Source organism: Pongo abelii, chromosome 1, assembly GCF_028885655.2.
Source record: "Pongo abelii isolate AG06213 chromosome 1, NHGRI_mPonAbe1-v2.0_pri, whole genome shotgun sequence".
Lineage (NCBI taxonomy): Eukaryota > Metazoa > Chordata > Mammalia > Primates > Hominidae > Pongo > Pongo abelii.
This window is the reverse complement of record NC_071985.2, coordinates 87,828,426-87,854,489: the sequence shown is the minus strand read 5'-3', so window position 1 is coordinate 87,854,489 and position 26,064 is coordinate 87,828,426. Positions and strand designations below refer to the sequence as shown.

Here is a 26,064-nt window from a genome sequence, read left to right as displayed (position 1 = left end):
AGGATCCAGAGGACCCACACAGCTGAGAATTGGCCAGGCCTTTATCCTCCTTAAAAGGAAGGAAATGGGGAAGAAACAGGAAGGGAAAGGGGTGTTCAGTCTGTTCACAAAAGCCACGCACATTTCCAAAGGGAAACATGGGGCCTTTCTGCGCAGCCCTCTCATGTGCAGATGTGACTATGCCTGGGGTTGGATTCCACAGTTCCGCGTGCAGGGGCTCCCTGGCTCCATGTCAGAGGTGTCTCAGGCATGAGGCTAAGTCTCTAACGTTTTCTGCATTTTGTTCCACTCCCACACTTTGTTTCTCAGCAGAGGGGCAAGAAGAGAACAGCTGTGATCTCAAAGGTTGCTCGCTGTCTCTGCAGTGGGCTGTGGCATTATCGTCCAGGGAAAGCAGGAAAAACATAAAAACCAATCCTCCATGTTTTGGGAAAAGGCATTGAAAATACTGGAATACTATGCAGCCATAAAAAATGATGAGTTAATGTCCTTTGTAGGGACATGGATGAAATTGGAAATCATCATTCTCAGTAAACTATCGCAAGGACAAAAAACCAAACACCGCATGTTCTCACTCATAGATGGGAATTGAATAATGAGAACAGATGGACACAGGAAGGGGAACATCACACTCTGGGGACTGTTGTGGGGTTGGGGGAGGGGGGAGGGATAGCATTAGGAGATATACCTAATGCGAGATGACGAGTTAATGGGTGCAGCACACCAGCATGGCACATGTATACATATGTAACCTGCACATTGTGCACGTGTACCCTAAAACTTAAAGTATAATAATAATAAAAAAAAAGAAAAGAAAATACGAGAGCAACTTTTTTCTTTATGAGTATGCTGCGATGACTTCAGATGACCTATCCCATTGAATGGCTTCAGTATCTTGCTGCAGTCATTCAGGTGTGAAACGTGCTTTTAACATGCCTTTCCCACTATTATGCGAAGTCGTTATTTTTGTCTAAGATCAAGTATAAACAGTTCTAGTGTAAAAAAATTTTTAAGGGAATTTTAAGTGTAAAAATGGAAGTGCATATGTCATGTTTTTTAATGCTGTGCTCTACGCTGAGCCACTGTTCTAGAATCTGGGGGACAAAGATGCATTTATTCAGACAGTATATTCAAGCTCCTTCCTGCCATGCACTAAGTGCTATCTAGGGGACTGTGGTGACGTTGGTGGAAAAGTGACACGCGGTCCTCTTTCTCCATTCTGAATGGATGGGAGTGCCATCATACCTGCCCTCCCAGGCACTATGCTAACAGGGTATGTGATCAGGATGTGAAATGCAATGGAAGCACCAAAGCGGGGCTCAGAGTGAGGCAATGAATTTCAGCCGAGAGAGTGCTCGTTTCCTCCGGACTAAATCTGCCGGTAGTAGTTGCTGAAGGAAACACACTCAGAGGCCATCAGGAGACCCACCTCATTCCTTAGGTCTGTGACTATGCTGGCAGGGACCCCAGTTGGTATTCAGAATTTTTATGAAATTAGCTGACCTGGAAATGTACTCAGATGCTACCCTAATCTCAGAAAATTCCTGCTGGGTCGGTTTAATCTGCTCTCAGATTTCACAATGCCTTTGAGGTCAGTGAATCCTGGGAGTGTTCTAGAACTCTCTGTGCTTGGACTCCCTGTCCTCTCTCTGCTGCCCTCCCCACACTGCGGAGTTTCCCAGGCCAGCCTAGCTGTGGTGGCAAACTCAGTGATGGTTTGTCTGAGACTTTGGCCCTCAGACTGCCCCGGGCTTCAGTCACTCAGTTCGCCGCCCTGGTTTGGGACATTCAGCCTGGAGCCTCCCACTGTGGCCTCTCTGTGAGTGGGAACGAGTAATTAAGTCCATATAGCCCTTGTAGACAGACTACTACCTCCCCCTTGGAAAGCTTCATCAGTGCAGATGGCATTTAATACCTTCATCTCTCCCAAGGAAATCTACTCTGGAAGCTTTAAGTTGTCCAGTGAAAGCATCTTCAAGTACATCTCCCCTCCAGGACGCCCCCTCCCTGCTACTGTTTGCACTGGGTGCACAGGATGAAAGCCCAGAGTCGCCACCACTGATTTCCTCCTAATGAGAAAATTCCTCCACTTTCTGTATCTAGGGACCAGCTCTCCTGAGACACAAATCCTCTTTGTGTCCAGCTTATCTCCAGCTGCTGCCATGATAAATAGTCCAGCCCAAGGGAGCCTGGGGAAGCTACCCCACAAAACGAATCACTTGGCTATTAACAACACAGACGAGGAAGCAAGCTTGAGGAAATATTTAAGGACCACCTCAGACTCCAGACTGTATTCTCCTTTGTGCAAGCTGCCTGAGGAATCTGTTGGTTATACAGAGCAGGGAACATTGCCAGTGTGTTCTTTGGAATTGACCAAAACAAAACAAAAAACCCCAAACAAAAAGCAACCTCCCGACAAACCACAACTTTTTTTTTTTACTGTTTAACCAGCCAGCTGTTTCCAGTGTCATCTGCTTAGCTACCTATTTCCTGAATCATCCCTCCATGTCTGCTGCCACCTGCTTTCTAGGCTTGCGTTTATTGGGGAATTCTTGTTGGCTTGGTCTGATGTTCAAGCACATCCCAGTGTTAGCCCACTTCAGGGGCTAACTCACAGCAACTTAGAACAATTCCCTGTGGTTGTCACAGGAGCCCTTTGGGTTGGTCCAGGCCTTCATGGGGCAAGCCAAAGGGGCAGGAGAAAAGTGAACTGTCAGCCCTGGGAACGGTTTGCAGCTTCAGCAAGTTGCATGCCCCCCCTTTATCCTGAGCCTGCAATGGCTGGATCCCCCTTGCTGGATAGGAAAGCTCAAGACAAGTGGGGACTGCCCCTGTTGTTTTGCCTTCCCACGGTCTCCTGGTACTTGGTAAATTCTATTGCAGCCAGCCTCCCTTGTTCAGCTTAAATCCTGGGTCCTATGTGTCAAGAAGTCTTTGCAGCTGACCTGGCAAGCAGTCTTTAGACCCAGCCAACATGTGACATTTCTAGGAACTGGGCCTCCCGGAGAGGCTGTGTAGGCCATCTAGGAAGTGATTTCACGTGTAAGAAAGCTGGAGGGGGAAGTGGGGGTGGCAGTCTTGTCCATGCCTCTCCCTACCCCACCCCCACCCCCTTAATCATCAGTCAGTGACTATGTAGGTGGCACATGCTGTGACCAGGCCACGAGGCTTGTTGAGACGCATGTGGGGGAGGTGTCAGGTGGGTTCTCTGCACTCTAGATTATCTGTGGCCGGCCCGCCTGCCTCGCTGGCAGCATCTGCCACTGCTGCCTCTGTGCTGTACTTCCCTCAGAGCCCCAGCCTGCTCCGAATTGCTTCCATGCCTGTGTTTAAGATGGGCCATCTGCCCAGGCCACCATTCTACCTTCCTGTCCCTTTCCTCTGACTTCACTAGGCTATGTTAATTCATCCTTCACATTTCCACTCAGGCATCCCTTCCTCCAGGTGGCTTCCCGGACACCACCCCACCCCTTCTCTGCGTTCCCGTAGCATCCTATGTGTTCCTCCATCAAGGCACTTGCCACGTATCATAGAAAGTCTCTTCGTCCTCGTGCCTCTCTCCCACAGGTCTCTGAGCTCAGGGGCAGGGACCATGCCATCTTCATCCCTGACTCCTCGGTTCCCAGCACAGTGTCTGGCATATTGCAGGAGCTCGATAAAGATGCACTTTGAATGGAACTAAACTCAGGAAACTTGCAGTTGAATTTGTGTGGAACAGACTAGACGGGCTCTGGGGTAGACCAGCAGGACTCTTTCAGCCCCTCTTCCTCAGGATCTCTATCCACAGGCAGCCTCTGTACATGAACATCAACTCCACAGAGAAGGATTGAAGGTGGCCATTTTCAAAGTGGAGAGTGATTAATGGGCAAATGTGAAGCTCATTTATCTGCAGCCGGAGCCTTCATTAACTCTGTTCCTCGGACAGGTGCCACCTTGCCATGGAGCTGGTAGAAGCAAGCACTTATATCCAGCATAATGCAAGAAGGTCTGTGCTTCAGTGCCAGGCACCTGCCTACCTCTGGAAGCTGCCTATAGGGCTCTTGAGTTCCAATTCTTAACATTCTACTTCACTGTGTTAGGCCTGACTGTTAATTGGTGCTTTATCATTCTCTGAAGCTTCTATATACTCCAGGAATTGTGTTAATCAATTTATACACATGGTCTCATTTGTTTTTCTCATAGCCCTCCAAGGGAGGTCTTACTAAGCCCATTTTCCAGATACAGATGTTATTCTATTGTGCTTAAAGAGATTCACACACACGATCTCATGAATCCTATCTTGTGAGGGAGGTATTTCAGCCCCATGTTAGAAAGAAGTAAACTGAGACTGAGATGATGACTAAGCCAGTTCCCTGTGTCTTATAACTGAGAGGCAGAACCCTCTGGGAAGACCTAAGTCTTCTGGCCTGAGGAACAGCCACCCTCCCCTACTTCTCTATCTCCATCGCGCCAGTCTGATAAATAATTCCAGGAAATGTTCATGGCTCAGAAACATCTTTTTGAGTTAGATCTTCTCCAAGGAGTAATACAATTTCATTAAACACTGCATATTCACATGGGATGGGAATTTAAAGACCCATTCCACAGTCCCCTCATTTTACAAAAGAGGAAACAACAAAGACTGCATTGTTAACATGTTAACCTGGGCTGGCGTCATCTCAGTGAAGCTCCACAGTAACTTTACGTGGTAAGTCATTATCCTCATTTTCTAGATGAAGCTGACGAGAGGCTTAGGGAGTCTTAGCAATTTGCCCATAGTTACTCTACCAGTAGTAAGTGACAGAGCTAACAATAGTACCTCCTGAAAACATTCGTTCTTAAGGGTGTCGGTAAGAGCCCACTCTGAATTGCAAGAATTTCGCCCTGTAGTAGGAGTGGCAAGAGCACTTCTATTACATCTCACATTGCAAACTCAGGGAAGCCTGGCTTAGAAACTAATCCTATTATCGACACTGGAGATTAAGCATTCAGTGGGGAAGTGAGTACTGTTTGGAGAATACTTGCTAAAGAAATATTTCAGGTCTAATAGCTACCATGGTACTCAGCAGTGCTTTACAAAAAAAGAGAGAGAGAAAGAAAAAGAAAGAGGAAGGAAGGAAGGAAGGAAGGAAGGAAGGAAGGAAGGAAGGAAGGAAGGAAGGAAGGAAGGAAGGAAAACCCTCAAGCAGTACTGGTTTTCTTGATTGCTGTGTGACCTCTTGTGGCTAGCATCAGGTATTGCAGTTTCTGGTAACTGAAAGGAAGACTTCCATGACAAAACTAATAGTAATTTATGAGATAAATATTATCTCCATTTTAGAGAGGCTTGTATCTTTCCTAACACCACTTAACAATATCATTTCAAGGGAAAAATAAAAAAGAGGACAGTTCTTAATGAGAAATTCCAGTAGGAGGGAAAAAATAGAAGAAATCTTTGAAAAATGAATGAGAATTCACATTCATTCATTCATTCATTCTATTCATTTAAATAGTAATAAAAGTAAAGAAAGATTAAAATCCCAAGAACAAAATGGCATATAAGGTTTCATATTTGATAGAGAAGAAAAAAACTCACTATTAGACACATTACAGTGAAATTTAAGATCATGAAGACAGGCCATTTTTCAACTTTCCACGAAAAAGTTCAGCTGTGAAGGAGGATCAGATTGACATTAGACATCTCAGTAAGAAATCTACACATAAAGTGCTAGCAACTTAATATGTTTTATATCACTGAAGGAAAATAACTTTAAACCTACAATTCTATATTTAGCTCAACTATCATTTAAATTAATCTAAAATTAAAAAGACTGCAAAAGGTTTACCACTCAAAGACCATCTTTGATGAGAACACTTAAAATCTGCTCTCATAGCAATTTTCAAATATGCAAAATACTTTTGCGGAAAATATTCTGGCAAGACGAGAAACTCGGGAGAGTGCTATGTGTTTTTAAATTTACAAGAAGGATGACTAATTGACTCAGTAAAGTATACTGTTATTTAAATGATAAAGGACCCAAAAGAGTAAATAACAATTAAAATTTTAGATAATTTCAGAAAATCTGATGGGATTAGTGATGGTGACAGAAGAGAAGTGAGAGCATGTTAAATTATAACAATTGATATATTTACAATGTTATAGAGAAAAATAAAAATACAGGGTCTAGTAAGTTATGGGTAAACACTAAATTTTTTTAACAGAGCTTTCAAATTAACAGATAAATTTGATCTATTCAATGGAAAGCAGAAAAGGAGAAAAAAAAGGAAAAAATGTATAGTAAATGGAAAGAATGGTATAAGATGGCAGTGATAAATTCCAATAGAACAAATTATAATAAATGTGTATTGAACTCACCAAACAAAAGGAGAGAATCTTAAATTGGAAAAAAAAAAAAGATCCAGCAATATCGTGTCCACAGAAGACAGAGATAAAAGGTGTGAAAACTTGAAAATGAAAGGACAGAAAATTATATACTAGGAAAGTATGAATAAAAGTTGAGATAGCAATTTTAATATGATATAAAATATAAATAAAGGCAAAACTAATGAGAGACAAGGAGGAATACGTTATAAAATAAAGGAAACGAAGATGATAAAATAGTCATAAAAATATATACACATAAAAATATAAACTCAAAACAGTTAAAATAAGAATGGTAAAGTAAAAACAAGTTAATAGACTATTATAATCAGAAAGTTAAATACTATTATATATAGAATTAAAATGAAAGATTTATCTTTCTTTCTCTGTTGCTGACAGGTCAAATAGATAATATATGCAAATCTATAAAAATGCTTGTTTTATATAATCTACAATCTTGAATACATCTGGGGAAGAGATAAAGAGAACGAGCTTTAAAATGAATAGAAAGAGTAATTCAAACAAATGAAATATTCACAGAATGTTCACATATACCAGGTCAGCAAGGAAGCCTCAGAAATTGAAGTTAAGCTGTTAGCCAATCTTAACGTGATATAGTTTGAAATCTATACTAAAATAACTAAAAATGTATGTTTGAAAACAATTACAAACTACTAAATAGTTTTTGGATTAAAGAAGATACTTTTACAAGAATTAAAAATACTTTGATCTGAACAGCAATAAACACTATTTGTGTTAAAATTTATGGGATACAGCTAAAATAGTACTTTGAGCTAAATTCATAACTTTAAATATATTTATTAGAAAATAATAAGTATTGAAAACAAGTCAGATAAGCCCCCCTAAAATGAGGCTGGAAATCAAATAAATAGGGAATAACAATTTAAAAACAGTAACAAAAAAGATGAACAAAACCAAAAGCTGGCTTTGAAAAGACTAATAAGATAGATAAAATCAATAAATATAAAAGAGTAAGATCCAAATAGACACAGAGTGAGAAAAGAGATGTGGCTACAGTCACAAGAAAGCATTAAAATAATACAAGAATATTATGAACTATCTGCCAATAATTGTGAAAACAGACAAAATTGATACATTTCTGGAAAAACAAAACAATGTCAAAATTGGCAAAATATTTTAACAAATCAAAAAGTATTAATATTTAAATAGTAATTGAAGATGCCACCCCACTCCATCCCACCCCGCCCCACCAGAGTCTCAAACTCAGTTTTATAAGAAAGCACTGTACTAAAAAAGTCAAGGAACAGATAAGTTTATTTTTATTTATTTATTTACTACATATATATTTTTTGAGATAGGGTCTCACTCTGTCACCCAGGCTGGAGGGCCCTGACACGATCTTGGCTCACTGCAACCTCCACCTCCCGGGCTCAAGCGGTTCTCCCACCTCACCTCCTGAGTAGCTGGGAAAACAGGCATGTGCCACCACACCTGGCTACATTTTTGTATTTTTGTAGAGATGGGGTTTCACCATGTTGGCCAGGTTGATCTTGAGCTCCTGACCTCAAGTGATCCCCCAACCTCGGCCTCCCAAAGTGCTTGGATTACAGGTGTGAGCCAACACACCCAGCCCAGAACAAATAATCTTTACCTTAAGAAGTTGTTGCAGAAAATGGTAAAAGGAAAAAGACTTTGCTTTGCTTTATATGAACAGTATAACCATGATTCAGTAAATTATAGTCCTATTTGGTTTATGAGTTTTAATGCAAAAATCTTAAATGAAATATTAACTTACCAAATTCCACAGTTTATGAAAAATAATAAAATATGATCAAGTGAAGCAATGCAAGGATGAAATGACATCAACAATTTTATTAAGGTAAGTTACCTTTGTAATGGAGTGAAGACAAAAGGAATGTGACTATCTCAATAGATCAGAGATAGAAAAAAATCACAATAAATGTCAAAATATTTCAAGTAAAAATTATAAAACAGCCTTTAACAAGGCTACAACAAACATAATGTTTAAATAGAGAAAATTTCTAAGCATTCCCTGTAATACTGGGAACAGTATAAGAATACTCACTATCATGACTATGAACTGTTTAATGTATACAGGAGGCCCTAACCAATGGGTAAACATAAAAAATAAATGAGCATAGGTATAGGTATTGCAACGAAAGAGAATAAAATGTTATTATTTATAGCTGACAAAATCATTTACATAGAAAACACAATAGAATCAACAGGTAAACTAGTAGATCTAATGAGAGGGTTAACATTTCACCAACACCATAGCCTATTAGAAATGTAATAAAACATAAGATATCATTTACAGCAACTAGAAATAGGAATTAATCTAACAGAATATACAAGACTTCGGTTGTGAAAATTTATGACTCCATGAAAGGGCAAAAAAGATGACCTGAGAACATGGATGTGGCATGTTTACGCATGGGAAAACATCATAAGAAGGTTAGTTATCTCCTATTTACAAATTTGTTGCAAGTTCATTAAAAATTCCCAAAAGAGGTTTTAAGCACTTTCACGTATTTATTATAAAATGTATATGGAAGAATCAAGGTCCATGAATACCTAAGTCAGTTTTGAAAAGTAAAAGAGGACATTTGTCCTACCTACCAGACACAGGGAGTAGTAGCCATAAGTTGCTGTGACCCCAAATCTCACAAAGGTCCACACTTTGGGGCTCCAGCCACAGTGTCTGTTCATCTGTTCATATTACCTCTAAGTCGAGAGCTCCTCTCTGTTAAAACTCTGAAGATAAGTCCAGTGGGGTGAAATAAATTACCACAATTTGATGATAGGTAAGAAAAAGGGCATAGAATTTGGTATATTTCAAACTAACCAGGTCCTAATTCACATTTTGAACTAGCAGAAAAATTCAGCAAATCAATTTCAATAAACCTTAAAAACCAATTCAACAAACCTCCCTCAGCAATGTGCTCCCAGTCAATTTCTATGAACTAGGCACAGCTCTGGGCAGCACAAATTTCTACACACTGTGGAAGATACAAGGGAGACCCAACCATGCTTTGATGGCACTTGGAACCTAGTTGGGAACAGAAATCACACATAGAATATTTTAGAAATCTCCTCGTACATCACTGTACAGAACCACATTCATGCTGTTGAAATGGCTGATGCATAAGTGGAATTAAGCAAAACCGGGGAGAAAGTGTGGCTGGGGCAATGCTCACCAGGAAGTTTAAGATTAGAAAGAACCAGGAGGAGAGTAGCCCAGGCTGGAGGGAGAAGGGTACACATGGGGGTCCAGCAGGTACAGAGAAGGTATTGATCTGTATGCATCTCCATCACTCCCGATCCCTCACCTTCACCTGACACAAGCAGGCTCAACAGAGAGACTGGGGCAATGTCTATCATCCCACCCAACCACATAGACAAGGAAACTAAGACCTGGAGATGGGAAGAAATGTGTTCAAAGTCACACAGCCACAAGACTGGAACTCAGGGCTTCAAACTCACAGACAAGTGTGCCCCTCGTCTGTATGAAGCTGCCCTTCTGACTGCATGGTCCAAAGGAGGGTGTCAACCATGATGTAGGGCGGTACCTTTAATAAGTCAAGGGGAAAAGGTTCAGGCTGTCCCATTCCAAGAAAGAAGAGTGAAACTGGAGAGGGCTTTGAAATTGCTCCTGGTATATGTCTGGGAGGCGGGGATGTGGAGAGTGACCTCTGGTGCTGGTGGGCAGAACATCTTCAGTTACACAACCAGGAGAGTCTGAATTGTCCACTAGAGTTTGGTGCTCTGGACCTATGCCTGCAGAAGTGGGTCATCAATGAGAACTGTTACTCATCTCTTCAACTTGCTTTGTCCGGCAGCCTTATCTTCAAGGCAAGACATCCACATAATCGCTGTTACTGTTCTTTGGAGGGAAAAAAAAAGCAGAAGACCAGCCATGAGACTACACCCAGAAGTCATATCAAACAACCCCACTCAAAGGAAAGAAGACCCCTCCCCAGGCACAGAGCCAACTTGATGCCACCTGAAAGTTATATCTTTAAAGGCTGGGGTACTACAGGGAGCCCTCCTAACAAAATACAGGATCTCTTTATAAGCTAAGCCTCTGAGCTTCCAGTACAAGTGTCTCTATTCACCAGCAAGAAACCTGCACCTCCCTTGGAGTAAGAACATCTGAAGCTTCTTCTAAGGAAGCAATGGGAATGGGAGGAAGAGGTTGATGGGGAAGATTTCCTCTTCAGTAGCTGAGAATTTTGGAGCCTGCTGTGTCAGCAGTGACCTGGCATGGAAAATTGATGGAGTGAGGTTCATGCCCAGGTCTTGGGGAAGATTTCTGAGGGTTCTCCTCCTGGGATTTATGATTCTTTTCTCATTGTTGAGACAAATGCTACCACCACTCCAACCAGTCCCAGCAACTCATCTGGGTTTGCCTAAGGGCTGCAGCACAGGTACATTCCTGGGTTTCTAGATCTGCCACACTGTCTACTTTTTATTCTATAAATTTGGGGGGAAAAGTAGCTGTGGGACTACATCTGCAGCTGGACCTATAGAAAGTGATTTTTTTTGTGTCCATGAGTACACACTGCCCTTCATGGGGATGGGGGGACAGGGACACAATGGTAGGGAAGGGAGTTGTATTTTATGCTTAGCCTTGCTGGGGAGATGAGAAGCCGGCTATGGCAGCCTAAAGGGTGACTTTGCTGCAGACAGAGTAGAATGGGATGGAGTGATCGCAGGCTCCCAGAGAACTCTCTGTCTTCTGTCCCTCTCCCTAGGGAGGACATCTGATCTCATCCCATCACCTGCCACTGATAACTGCCGTCCCTTTCACTGAGAATATAACCACACATTCCAACATGGGAAAACAGGATTAAGACCTAAGTGTTTCTGGAAGTCTGAGTTAAATTCAAACAACATTGCAACTGATAGTAAATTCTTTCCTGAGAGCAGATTTCAAGAGTGTGGGTAAGGAAGAGTAGCTCCTCGTGATATAATTTGAGAGGTTTCTGCAGGGATTCTCTGCACTCAGATTTACTGACCATCTCTCATTTTCCATGGTTTAATGCCTTTAAAAATGTATCTGACATAATTTGACACCCAGCATTTTATAAATGAATGCTTAGCAAATATTGAGCAAAGTGTAACAGTATACGCTTTGGGGAGGGCTTGAAGGGCTAAAGTGATTTTCTCATTTGAAAACCTGCCCATTTGCCCATTTATTCTCAAACTTGAATCGTCTGCACAAGGTCACAGAATGAATTTGAAGTCAGCTGTCTGCCCAGAACCACTCTTGCTATCCTGGCTACAAACGCAGCAAGCTCTCTGTCTTGGCCCTCAGGGACTAAAAGACACCACTTCTCAACAAAATGGAAATTGCTCTTAGTAGGATGAAGCTTTTTAGAGATAATGTCACAGAAAAAGAGCATTTGTCTGTATTGAGTTTACAAAGTAAGGCATTGGTGGAAATAGGATTAGGATTCCTTTCTGACCCCCACGTGAGAGATTTTACCATAAATGTTTCCAACTCTAATTTCGATCCTCTCCATCTCAAGCTGGGGCTGGTTCTCTTTATTGGCTTTAAAAGGTGAACCACCATCCCCTGATTTGGTTTTTCAAATTTGGAGATCAGTTCCTTTAGGCTTGAAAAGACCTGTTTTGGAGAACCTTCTGCAGTCTGCAAAAATACAAGAAAGGAAATCACTCATTGTCATGCAATTGCGTGTGAAATGTGACACTTGTCAAAGCAGTGATTTTTCAGGGCTGCCCTTCTATAAGCTGAAAAACGGAAAACGAGTGGCTGGAGCTCACACCACTTCCAGTTCACAGAAACTCTCATTTTTAAGACCAACCTCTGGATTAAGAAAATGTGGCACATATACACCATGGAATACTATGCAGCCATAAAAAATGATGAGTTCACGTCCTTTGTAGGGACATGGATGAAATTGGAAATCATCATTCTCAGTAAACTATCGCAAGAACAAAAAACCAAACACCGCATATTCTCACTCATAGGTGGGAATTGAACAATGAGAACACATGGACACAGGAAGGGGAACATCACACTCTGGGGACTGTTGTGGGGTGGGGGGAGGGGGGAGGGATAGCATTGGGAGATATACCTAATGCTAGATGACGAGTTGGTGGGTGCAGCGCACCAGCATGGCACATGTATACATATGTAACTTACCTGCACATTGCGCACATGTACCATAAAACCTAAAGTATAATAATAATAATAATAATAATAATAAAAGAAAGAAAAAAAAAAAAAAAAAAAAAAAAAGACCAACCTCTGACTTGAGCCACTCTGAGTAAAGAAGATTTGCAGTCAAGGGATCCCAGCGCAGTCCATAGTATCGAGTGAACCCCATCCTTGGCAAGTTTACCTGGGGCAGTTCTCACAGATACACTGTGAAGGGTACCCCTCTAAGGGCTTATGTCTGTACCTACAGGCAGGCTTTGCTATCTTAGGGGACTATCGGAAGTGGACTTCTGATGGGAATGCAAAAATGCAATTTTAAAAAAATTCCAACTGTTATTTTAAGTTCAGGGGTACATGTGCAGGATGTGCACGTTTGTTACATAGGTAAACGTGTGCCATAGTGGTTTGCTGCACAGATCATCCCATCACCCAGGTATTAAGCCCAGCATTCACTAGCTATTCTTCCTGATCCTCTCCCTCCTCCCACCCTGAGCCCTCCAACAGGCCCCTGTGTGTGTGTTGTTCTCCTCTGTGTGTCCATGTGTTCTTATCATTCAGCTCCCACTTACAAGTGAGAGCGTGCGGTATTTGGTTTTCTGTTCCTGCATTAGTTTGCTAAAGATAACGGCCTCCAGCTCCATCCATGTCCCTGCAAAGAACATGATTTCATTCTTTTTTGACCTAAGCTCCTTTCTGATCCCCATGTGAGAGATTTTACCATAAATGTTTCCAACTCTAATTTCGATCCTCTCCATCTCAAGCTGGGGCTGGTTCTCTTTATTGGCTTTAAAAGGTGAACCACCAGCCTCTGATTTGGTTTTTCAAATTTGGAGAACAGTTAGGCTGCTTAGTATTCCATGGTGTATATGTACCACATATTATTTATCCATCTATCACTGATGGGCATTTAGGTTGATTCCATGTCTTTAAAATATGCAATTTGTATACTTTATGAATTTAAAATACGCAATTTGTATACTTGATGAATTCACAATCTCCAGGTGAGCAAAACAAAACCAAAAAAGTCCCAATGTAAATAGAAAGTGGGAATGGCAACACAACTCAGTTAAGTTGTAAATAGCTGTTTTCTGTTTACCAGCTATACACCACGTACTTTTTTTTTTTTTTTTTTTGAGACGGAGTCTCACTCTGTCGCCCAGGCTGGAGTGCAGTGGTGCAATCTCGGCTCACTGCAGGTTCCGCCTCCCGGGTTCACGCCATTCTCCTGCCTCAGCCTCCCTAGTAGCTGGGATTACAAGCACCCATCACCACACCTAGCTCATTTTTTTTGTGTGTGTGTTTTTAGTACAGACGGGGTTTCACTGTGTTAGCCAGGATGGTCTCGATCTCCTGACCTCATGATCTGCCTGCCTCAGCCTCCCAAAGTACTGGGATTACAGGCGGGAGCCACCACGCCCAGCCCACCAAGTACTATTTTTTAATATAACCTTTTAGAAATAATTTTAAAATGAAAAGAATTTTCTGGCTAGGCACAGTGGCTCATGCCTGTAATCCCAGCCCTTTGGGAGGCCGAGGTGGGTGGATCACTTGAGGTCAGGAGTTCGAGACCAGCCTGGTCAACATGGCAAAACCCTGTCTGTACTAAAAATACAAAAAATTAGCTGGGCATGGTGGCAGACGCCTGTAATCCCAGCTACTTAGGAGGCTGAGCCAGGAGAATCGCTTGAACCAGGACGCGGAAGTTGCAGTGAGCCGAGATCACACCACTGCACTCCAGTCTGGGTGACAGCAAGACTCTGTCTTACACACCTACACACACACGAATTTTCTTCCTCTACTCTTGTGTATTTGGTTTTCTTGATCATCACTGTGGTTTTCATATGGACACCATGTCAGACTAGAGAAAGGGATGGCGATCAGAAGGTTTTCTGATATGCGCCTGATTAACCTCTGTATTAGAGGTACACGCTGACATCAAAGTCATCTGCAAGGAGGTTCCTTTAATGCAGTCACTTCAACAAAAGGCATCATCACTGCAGGCTTCTAAGCTCAGAGCTGCTCCCCAGTGAAACGCCTCTTTGTGTCTGAGTTACAAATGATTTAGATGTCTCTCTCTATTTTGTCCACACAAGAGACAAAACAGGGTACTGAGGAATTATCCAGAATTTCCCAAAGAATAAACAGAAAAAAATATTTTAAAATAAGTTGCTTTTTATAAGATATTTTATCCTGAAATTATTTCAGACATAGCAAAGTTGCAAAAATAGTTTTTAAAAATTAACATATATTTCACCCACACTCCAATGTTAACATTTTATTATACTTGCTTTTTATTCTCTTTCCAAACATATACACATATATTGTGCATGTATATATGCACATATATATAAGCTATTTTCAAAGTTAATTTGCAGACATAATATCCCTTTAAATACTTCAATATTTCTTCAAAAGTAAGGATGTTACATAACCATACTACAATGATTAAAATCAGGAAATTAACCTTGATACAGTACTATTTGTTAATCTTATTCAAAATTTGAATTTATTCAAATTTTGCCAACTGCCTCAATAATGTCCTCTATAGCAAAAGAAAAATAATATAAGTGAGGTGTTTGGGGATCATTTTATATTCTAGTCTCTTTCAGATATTCAGAGTAAACATTAATATACTGAAGATTCTTAGAAATCTGTAGTCTCCTTAACCTTATATGTAAGTGTTTGGGAAAGATTATTTTAGGATTCTCTGTTAGCAATTACAATTATATTTATTATACTCTACTTCTTAAGCCAGAGAACTAAATTTAAAAGAAGCAAAATGTTTTTTGCTTAGCTCTCAGTAAACCAGAAAAATTAAACAAACCCTAAGACTTTCAGCTATCTGATGCTTCCCACTATGTTTTCGTACAACTATTGGGCACACTTGACTTCCTAAACACTCTGACCTCTTTCCACCGTCCCTTTCTAGTTCCATCCTGCATCATTGTTCAGTCTTCTAATTCAACGGAGGTTTTGCTTGGAGTCCAGGCTGGTGTATTTGACCAGTGGAGGAGCCACAGTGGAATAACAGTGAGGGTTATTCAAAAGTAGAACCCGGCTGGTGGCTCACGCCTGTAATCCCAGCACTTTGGGAGGCCGAGGCCGGCGGATCACAAGGTCAGGAGATCGAGACCATCCTGTCTAACACGGTGAAACCCCGTCTCTACTGAAAATACAAAAATTAGCCGGGGGTGGTGGCGCGCACCTGTAGTCCCAGCTACTTGGGGGGGCAGGGGCTGAGGCAGGAGAATCCCTTGAACCCGGGAGGCGGAGGTTGCAGTGAGCCGAGATCGCGCCACTGCACTCCAGCCTGGACGACAGAGCGAGACTCCGTCTAAAAAAAACAAAACAACAACAAAAAAAAGTAGAACCCAAGCCTAGAACCTTCCTATTTCTCTTCAGGGAAAAACCAGGTTAACTCGATCTGACTCTCATCTCTGCATTGCGCTTTCCTTTTTAGAATGCTTTCGCACAGTCATGGCTCAGGTAAAAGACATGTTCCCAGGTTCTTCTCCCCCAACTTTTGTGTCGTTGTTGTTGTCGTCCTTTTTGTTCTTACCTGTATCCTGTAATACCCACGTTTCTCTCTGAAGATTCGGTATGTGTAGACAGTATTTTTAAACCTGTGGAAAAAATGACTGTGTGAATCATAATGCTCTGTGCAAATCCAGGTAACATCTATTGTTATGTTTCATATGCAATACCTTTGTTAATCTTCAATCCTAAAAAAACTCTTTTTTGTTTTTTTTTGAGACGGAGTATCACTCTGTCGCCCAGGCTGGAGTGCAGTGGTGCGATCTCAGCTCACTGCAACCTCCGCCTCCCGGGTTCAAGCGATTTTCCTGCCTCAGCCTCCTGCGTAGCTGGGATTACAGGCACCCACCATCATGCCCGTTAGAATGGCTGTTATCAAAAAAGACAAAGGATATAGAGAAAGGGAAACCCTTGTACAATGCTGATGGGAATGTAAACTAGTATAGCCATATGGAAAACAGTACGGAGGTTCCTCAAAAAATTGAAAATAGAATTACTGGCCGGGTTCCGTGGCTCACGCCTGTAATCCCAACACTTTGGGAGGCTGAGGCGGGCAGATCACGAGGTCAGGAGTTTCAGACCAGCCTGGCCAACATAGTGAAACCACGTCTCTACTAAAAATACAAAAATTAGCTGGGTGTGGTGGCATGTGCCTGTAATCCCAGCTACTCGAGAGGCTGAGGCACGAGAATCGCTTGAACCCAGGAGGCGGAGGTTGCAGTGAGCCACGATCATGCCACTGCACTCCAGCCTGGGCGACAGAGTGAGATTCTGTCTGAAAAAAAAAAAAAAAATATATATATATATATATATATATATATAAAATTACTATATAACCTCACTACTGTGTATATATCCAATGGAAATGAATCTAGTATGTTGAAGAAATATCTGCACTCTCACTTTTATTGCAGTATTAGTCACAATAGCCAAGACATGGAATCAACCTAAGTTGATTAATAGATGAATGAAGAAAGTTACACACACACACACACACACACACACACACACACAATGGAATATAATTCAGCCATAGAAAAATAAAATCCTGTTACTTGCAACAACATGGATAAATCTGGAAGATGTTATCCTAACTGAAATAAGCCAGGCACAGAAAGAAAAATACCACATGGTCTCAGTCATACGTGGCATCTAAAAAAAGTTGATATCATAAAACTAAAGAGTAGAATGATAGTTCTCAGGCCCTGTCAGTGAGAGGGGGAGGATTAGGGAGATATTGGTCAAAGGATACAAAATTTCAGTTAAACAAGAGATCTATTGTACAACATGATGACTATAGTTAATAACCATATATTATATTCTTAGGCAGGGCACAGTGGCTCAGGCCTGTAATCCTAGCACTTTGGGAGGCCAAGGTGGGTGGATCACCTGAGGTCAGGAATTCAAGACCAGCCTGGCCAACATGGTGAAACCCTGTCTCTACTAAAAATACAAAAATTTGCTGGATGTGGTGGCAGGCATCTGTAATCCCAAATACTCAGGAGGCTGAGACAGGAGAATCACTTGAACGCAGGAGGGGGAGGTTGCAGTGAGCCGAGATGGTGCCACTGCACTCCAGCCTGGGCGACAGAGTGAGACTCCATCTCAAAAAAATAAAATAAAATAATAACCATATATTATATTTTCGAAAAATGCTGAGAGGATATTTTAAGTTTTCTCACTACAAAAATGATAACTTGATGAGGTAATGCATATGCTAATTAGCTAGATTTAGTCATTCCACAATGTATATATATTTTAAAAATCACATTGTACAAAATAAGTACATATAATTTTATCAATCAAATAAAATAAAATGAATTAGATTGTATACTTTAAATATTTACAGCTTATTTTACTTGAATTAGACTTAAGTTTTTAAAAATAAAAAAAGTAAAATCTGCTGTTGAACCTCAATAAAAAAAGAAAAGAAAATACATGGATGGCAAATAAGCACTCATAAAGATACTCAGTATCATTAGTCATTAGTGAAATGCAAATTCAACTCACAATGAGATACCACTACACACTTACTAATACAGTCAAAATGTAAAAGACTGACCGTTCCACATGTTGGTAAGGATGTGGAGTAATCAGAATTCATGTAATGCCCATGGGAATGGTGAGATAGCACTATCACTTTGGAAAACAGTTTGGCAGTTTCTTAAAAAAGACAAGCCTACATAGAACACACAACTTAGCTGTTCCAATCCTGATTATTTACCCAGGAGAAATGAAAGCATACACTCACACAAAGACTTAGTCACAAATATTCATAGCAACTTTAGTTGTAATAGCTATAAATGAGTAAGCAATTTAGGATGCATCCCTATAATGGAGCACTACTCAGCAATGCAAAAGATGAACTATTACTGCATGCAACCACATAGATGGATCTCGAAATAATTATTCCGAATAAAAGAAGTCAGATAAAAATGACTACATACTCTATGATTTGATTTATATTAAATTCTGGAAAAATACACATTAATCTATAGTGCCAGAAAGCAATTTGTGGTGGCCCAGAGTCTGGGCATAGGTGGGAGGTATGGTGACAAGAAATTACAAAGGGGTGCAAGGGAAATTTTGGAGGTGATAAATATGTTCATTATCTTGGTTTGTTAGTTTCATAAGTGTACATACATATGTCAAAATCCATCAAATTGTACACTTTTTATTTTATGTCAGTGATACCTCAATAAAGCTATAAGACATATTCATGGCATAAAGAGGTAGATGAATATAATTTATCTTACTAATATATAAACTAAATTTTAATTCCTTATATATATATGCTTTTGCTGTTTTCATGATTGGTTTTTTGGCATCAGATAGAAAAAGTGTTTCCTATTTTTGCAGTTATGTTCTCAATAAATATGTGGTGCCTTGACTCTCTGTGTGAGACTGATACCCAATGGAGCCTACCTTTTTGTTTATTCTATGGAAATCATTGTCATCATTTATGAGAAATACACTGGACTTATAAAAATCATTTTAAAATATTAGGCATTAATTTCTCAGTTGAGGTTCAAAAAGGCTGGAATACAGGACCTCTAAGTTTTCCCATATCTTTGAATTGTTTTACTCTATCTATTTAGCTTTCAAAGTGATCATTCCATGAGGTACTGTGCACGGATCTCTGAGCCCTTGCTCAACGCATGAACAGCCCACAGATTAGCATGGTCTCATGTTGTGGCCATTGTTGTGGGGAAACTTGTTTGTGTTCAAGTTTTTATTTTAACTAACCTTCAAAAGATCAGTTGAAGGAAATGGAATCGACTGCACCCTATAATATCAACAATGTGTTCTGCATTTTTCCGTGCCATGATGCAAGTGGGGAACCCAAGTCAATAAGGAAATATTTTGATGTTCCCCTTCCTGTTGTGGGGTGGGGGGTGGGGGGAGGGACAGCATTAGGAGATATACCTAATGCTAAATTACGAGTTAATGGGTGCAGCACACCAACATGGCACATGTATACATATGTAACAAACCTGCATGTTGTGCACATGTACCCTAAAACTTAAAGTATAATAATAATAAAATAAAAAATAAAAAAATAAAAAATAAATATTTTAAGACTTTTGACCTCTGGCCTTATCACTGCTCCTGATCTCAGTGTACCTTGGTGCAACCTTTTGTGGTACTAATTTTTCAGTGTGCATGAAGATTTTTAAACATCTAGGATTTTATCCTAACTAGAGAGTGAGGCAAACTTTCACAGATGTAAGTACAAAAATGTTAATCATTCCAAATTACACTGAGTCCACTGGACTAAACTGCAAATGAAAATTGAAAATGACCTAATGTATGATATGTATACATTATGATATATCAAATCAATAAAATACTAAGCAGTCATAAAGGGATGACCTGCTTTCTTTGATGGGGAAAGAGACCTACAATTATGGAGAAAACAGGTTGCAAGCAATCATGTATAAAGAACCATTTATGTACATATATTGGTTTATAGATGCACAGAGAAAAGTCTGGAGAGATGTATGCCAAAATATTAAAAATGGTGATTTCAGAGTGGTGAGACTGATATAGTTTGTTTTGTTTTTTATACCTTTCTCTATATTTGATTTTTCTAAAATGAACTTTCATTAGCTTGATAAACCACCACAACAAAATGGATTATTTCTTTTCTTTCTGTACTCTACAATCCTTGCAAAAGTCTCAGAATCTGAGACTCATAAATGACTCTCAAGGCAATAGATAGACATTGCCATTATTCTTCTTAATGAGAGCATGCAGTAGGTTAGGGCTCAGGTCTTCCTCACCTGCAGGCTTCCTAGGGCAACATCCTCCTTTTCTTCACGCTTGCAGATGAATCATTTGCACCTCCTAATATCTACTCCATTTAATTTTACTGATGATAAAAGCAGACTTAGTTTAGACACTCACAAAGTCACACTACACAGACAACCTTTTACACACTGGAGTTTTCTAGACACTCTATTATATTGTAAGATCAGAAAACATTTCCTGTCCACCGTTACCACATAGCTTTCTGGTTAGTGCCATATGCTGCTAGGTCAGCTCTCTCTGTGACTTCCTTCTTTTATTTCTAACCTTCCTCACAGTATTTTCATCACTAGATATTTAGCTCTGTGAAAGTCCTGAAGTATTGGGGGAACCAGCCCCCAATATTTCAATGTAGGTTCTTTTCTATTTTCTCTAAGTGTCGGCCGGTCTAAGAAATAAAGGGGGCCGGACGCGGTGGCTCACGTCTGTAATCCCAGCACTTTGGGAGGCCAAGGCGGGCGGATCATTAGGTCAGGAGATCGAGACCATCCTGGCTAACACGGTGAAACCCCGTCTCTACTAAAAATACAAAAAATTAGCCGGGCGCGGTGGGGGGCGCCTGTAGTCCCAGCTACTCTGGAGGCTGAGGCAGGAGAATGGGTGAACCCGGGAGGCGGAGCTTGCAGCGAGCCGAAACTGCGCCACTGCAGTCTGGCCTGGGCGAAAAAGCGAGACTCCGCCTCAAAAAAAAAAAAAAAAAAAAAAAAGAAAGAAAGAAAGGGAAAAAGTACAAAACAGAGAAATTTTAAAGCTGGGTGTCCAGGGGAGACCCATTTTAATGCAGCAGAGAAGAAGGGGACACTGCATATCAGAGTCCACTCCCAAGCCCTCAGGTCCCCCGATGGGCATTTTATAACACAGATCCAAGGTGATTACCTGAAACATATTTCAGTGAAGCTGCGGACATTGGTAGGAGAGGGAATGTAATAACATATTAGCAATTTGGCCCTAGGCAAGCTATTAAATAAGAAGCTACAGTTTATTTTCTCACAAAATAGTGATCATGTCACCTACTGCAAAGGGATTGCAAAGGACAAATAAGATAATGCACGTACCATGCTTAGTAAAATGTTTGGCTCATAGAAAGCACCTACATGGTAACTTTTTCTGTGTCAGTGAAGACAAGCAGACTAACACTTGTATCATAATAGTAATTCTTGCTTTGCTTGCAAAGGGTTGTATCTTGAAGCATGAATTGGTTGATGTGACCTCTTCAGAGAAACCTTTCCTGTACCCAATGGAAAGCAGCCACTGTGTCTCTCCCTGTCATATGACTCTGTTTCATTTTCATCATATTTTCTCCTCTTACTGAAATTAACTTCATGAGGGCAGAAACATTGCCAGTAGTATTTATCACTGTATTACCAATGCTTAGGACCACGCATGGAACATAATAAGTGCTCAGTATATGCTTGTTGAATGAATGAAGGTTCCACTCATTCGCCTGAAGTCTCAGCTCAAATATCTGGTTCTCCCCTTTTTGCTGTCAGCTCTACAGCGCCCTAATGATAGTTCAATCATCACAATTATCACATGCATCACTGTGTCTGTTTACTTCTTTATTTTCCCCACTAGGCTCTGAGTTGTGTTGAAGGCATCAACCGAGTGTCTAGCACACTGTCTGACATATGAGAGAATTCAAATATTTGTTGAACAACTAGAATGTAATAGTCCATACTTATCTGTATGATAATACGTTTTTATAAGGCCCTATGAGGAGGTAGCTTCAGGGGTCACTTGACCTGATCCTTAAGCCTGAGGGTGAATGAAATTTTGTTTGCCTTTCAGGGACATACATAGGGAGGTGGGTGAGACCTGATCATGTGCAGGGGCTTAACAAATATTTATTTTTGCCTCTCCACTTGATTTATTTTCATTTTTTAGCTTTTTTTTCTTTTCTTTTCTTTTCTTTTCTTTTTTTTTTTTTTTTGAGATCGAGTCTCGCTCTGTAACCCGGCTGGAGTGCAGTGGTGCGATCTTGGCTTACTGCAACCTCCGCCTTCTGGGTTCAAGCAATTCTCCTGCCTCAGCCTCCTGAGTAGCTGGGACTATAGGCATGTGCCACCACACCCAACTAATTTTTGTATTTTTAGTAGAGACAGAGTTTCACCATGTTGGCCAGGATGGTCTCAATCTCTTGATCTAGTGATCTGCCCGCCTCAGCCTCTGAAAGTGCTGGGAATACAGGTGTGAGCCACCACGCCTGGCCCATTTTTTAGCATCTCTTAGTGACCTTTGCTTTAGATGAATATGCAAGATGGGCTGATGCACCACAGAACAGTTGAGAATAAATATCAATTTTCAAAGAGAATTCCAATACAGGCTGGGTGCAGTGACTCATGCCTGTAATCCCAGCACTTTGGGAGGCTGAGGTGGGTGGATCACTGGAGCCCAGGAGCTCGAAATCAGCCTGGGCAACATAGCGAGACCCCGTGACTACAAAAAAGTTAGACATTAACCAGGCATAGTAGTGCACACCTGTAATCCCAGATACTCATGGGGCCTGAGACGGGAGACTCTCTTGAACCCAGCAGGTTGAGGTTGCAGTGAGCCATGATCGCACCATTGCACTCCAGCCTGGGAGTTGGAGTGAGACCCTGTCTAAAAAAAAAAGAAAGAAAGAAAGGAAGAGAATCCCAATACTGACCATATACCCTGAGATCCTGGCCAGGGTCTGTCCTTGAACCTTCTTCTTTTTTCCCTTCCCACTGCTTGCCCCAGCACAACTAGCTCTTCACCATCTCCTGCCCAGAGACACAACAGTTTCTGCTGCCATCATTTCCCAGCTTCAGTGTGTTCTCCATATCAGTTTGAAGTTCCTAAATTCACCAGTCTTGTCACTTCCCTGCTCAGAAACCATCCATGTTTCCCTGTTATCTATAGAACCATTCTTTTAAAACTCCATGATCTCATCCCACCCTCCTTTTCCAAAAGCTGGTTTCCAAACTACATTTTAGGAAACTTATATGTAAATCCTTTAAAATATCCCACTTCTAGACTCCTGTTCCTACCTCCTCCCCTTCCTAAAATGCCCTCCATCCCATTTACATGTAACTAGATCTTATCCACTCTTTATTTTATTTTATTTGAGATGGAGAGTCTTTCTCTGTCTCTCAGGCTGGAGTGCAATGGTGCGATCTTGGCTCACTGCAACCTCTGCCTCCTGGTTTCAAGCGATTCTCATGCCTCTGCCTCCCGAGTAGCTGGGATACAGGTGCACCCACCATGCCCGGCTAATTTTTGTAGTTTTAGTAGATGGGGGTTTCATTATGTTGGCCAGGCTGGTCTCAAACTCCTGACCTCAGTGATCTGCCCACCTCAGCCCCCCAAATTGCTAGGATTACAGGCGTGAGCCACCGTGCCTGGCCAATATATATTTTTCTTTAAATGGTACCGTTGGATGTAGGTATGAGAGAAATAGCCTGTATCTCCAGTACCATTTAAAGAAAGAAATATGTCCCTATGTATTCTATTAGTAATGACAATCACTTTTGTCTATAATCAGACTTCTGAGCCTATTCCAAGGCCCATTTGTGTACTTCCTTGTAAAATCCAGTTTTAGCAAAGAACCCTACTAAGTCAGTTTGGCAAGGACCCCTCACCGTAGCTATCTGATCACTGTTGGATTCTGATCAGATTCCTCATCCTCCACCATCCCCCAGGCAACATCTGATCACCCTGGCCTGTCTTCAGCTACAATTCTGTTAGGCTGGTTTAGCCAGAATCCACTTTACCCCTGATGTTTCCTCTGAGTAATTTTCTATCTACTGACAGCCACACTGCTCCTTGGCCATAAATTCCCACTTGTCCATGCTGGATTCAGAGTTGAGTCCAATCTCTCTTCTGCACCACAAGAGCTCATTGTAGTGGTCCCTGTACCTTTGTGATGATCCTGAGTAAAGTCTTCCCAACCATAATTTAACAAGTGACATTAGTAATTTTTTTCTTTAACAAGAGACATTTGGATTTTAATTTCTGTTACAGGTATAATAAAAGGTTCAGTGGTCCCTACTTTACAAAGAGGAACATGCATAAAGATAGGAGGTTTCTAGTGATTTCTGTTCAGGATTGCTTTCTAAACTGGGCATAAACAAGTTCCTTCAGCTGGATCTCTTTGATACTGTGGCCTGGAATTTGTTTTTGTTTTTCTTTATCTTTTTCTTTTTCTTTTTTGAGATGGAGTTTTGCTCTTGTTGCCCAGACTGGAGTGCAATGGCATGATCTCAGTTCACTGCAACCTCCACCACCCAGGTTCAAGTGATTCTCCTGCCTCAGCCTCCCAAATAGCTGGGATTACAGGCATACGCCACCACACCTGGCTAATTTTGTATTTTTAGTAGAGACGGGATTTCTTCATGTTGGTCAGGCTGGTCTCAAACTCCTGACCTCAGGTGATTCACCTGCCTCCGCTTCCCAAAGTGCTGGGATTACAGGAGTGAGCCACTGTGCCCAGCCACTCTTTTTTCTTTTTTTGGGACAGAGTCTCACTCTATTGCCCAGGCTGGTGTGCAGTGGTGCAATCTCAGCTCACTGCAGCCTCTGCCTCCTGGGTTCAAGTGATTCTCCTGCCTCACCCTCTCAAGTAGCCAGTATTACAGGCACACGCCACCACACCAGGTTAATTTTTGTAGTTTTGGTAGAGATGGGGTTTTGCCATGTTGGCCAGGCTGGTGTCAAACTCCTGACCTCAAGTGATTCGCCTGCCTCAGCCTCCCAAAGTGTTGGGATTACAGGCATGAGCCACCATGCCCGGCCTGGAATTTCATATTTAACTTAGACTCTGGAAATTCCAAATGAGTTTTAACACAAACAAATTATTTGAGAAATTCAGGTTTCTGTTTCTTTACCTATGAAATGGTGACTGCTTATGCTTGCCTTGATAGACTACTAGGATGAAAGGAAATGACGAATATTGAAGTCCTTTACAAATCTAACAAAATGTGAAATATGATTGTATTTATAGTTTACGCATTGCAAGCGGATGCTGCAGAATAAGTAGTCTTTCAGATTGAAATTTCTTGAAGAACCCCTAGCCTTTTCCATGCCAAATAAACAGATCTCTGGAGGACAGGACCTCTGACTTTTGTACCTTCTCTCCATCCCCCTGTACCCCTCTACTTCTTGCAGCCCTTCCCTTCACCACCACCATATCCCTCCTGCTGCTGCAGAGTCTGCTTGCAGGGCCTTTACACAAGGGAGAGCAGGCAGATGGAGGAGCATGGACAGATACATTCCTCTCCTGGCAGTGTCCATTACTTCTTACTCTACTCATTGAGACTCCAAAGTCAGAGTGAAATACTGAGGGATATGAATTCCTGTACTGTGTGGCAGCCATTGCTACATTCAGCATACGATGTCAGATGTGTGCAAGATGAGGCTACTCACGAGACACAGAGGCACAGGACTCCTGGTATCGACTCGCTGTCTCTTAACAGAAAGTTGCCATCCACCCCTTCCTTGAGCAGCAAGGTCTCACAGTCTTGCTTGGTCAGATGTCCGTGGTAGTAAGGCAGATCCATGGAGAACACTTTTGTATCCCAGGCAGCCCCGTTGGCCTGAAATTCACCCCCAAGTCAAGGGACAGCTCTGAGGAGAGATGTGCAAGCAGCTGTACCTCCTGTGGAAATACCTCTTCCTCTAGTGGTCTATGGGACTCAGCCAGCTTCACAAGATTCAGGAAATGAGGAGGGCGGGG

The 26,064-nt window shown here is 41.4% G+C and overlaps 1 protein-coding gene across 1 annotated transcript; it reads right to left on the bottom strand.

Annotated features, from left to right (window-relative positions):
• Positions 1–8,174: 8,174 nt before the first annotated feature.
• On the bottom strand, positions 8,175–26,008 carry SH2D1B (SH2 domain containing 1B). Its single transcript, XM_024232020.2, has 4 exons — positions 25,755–26,008; positions 16,087–16,150; positions 11,832–11,996; positions 8,175–10,226 (listed from the first exon to the last, which is right to left on the bottom strand). Exons 1-4 carry the CDS (start codon positions 25,886–25,888, stop codon positions 10,191–10,193), a joined length of 399 nt encoding a protein of 132 aa, XP_024087788.1. The 5' UTR covers positions 25,889–26,008; the 3' UTR covers positions 8,175–10,190.
• Between the last annotated feature and the right edge of the window lie 56 nt (positions 26,009–26,064).

Coding starts and splice junctions, on each gene's coding strand:
- SH2D1B (XM_024232020.2), bottom strand. CDS start 25,888: ATGGATCTGCCTTACTACCACGGACATCTGACCAAGCAAGACTGTGAG. Junction 16,151..25,754: donor GTCCTGTGCCTCTGTGTCTC/GTGAGTAGCCTC, acceptor TTTTTTCCACAG/GTTTAAAAATACTGTCTACA. Junction 11,997..16,086: donor GTGGGTATTACAGGATACAG/GTAAGAACAAAA, acceptor GTATTTTTGCAG/ACTGCAGAAGGTTCTCCAAA.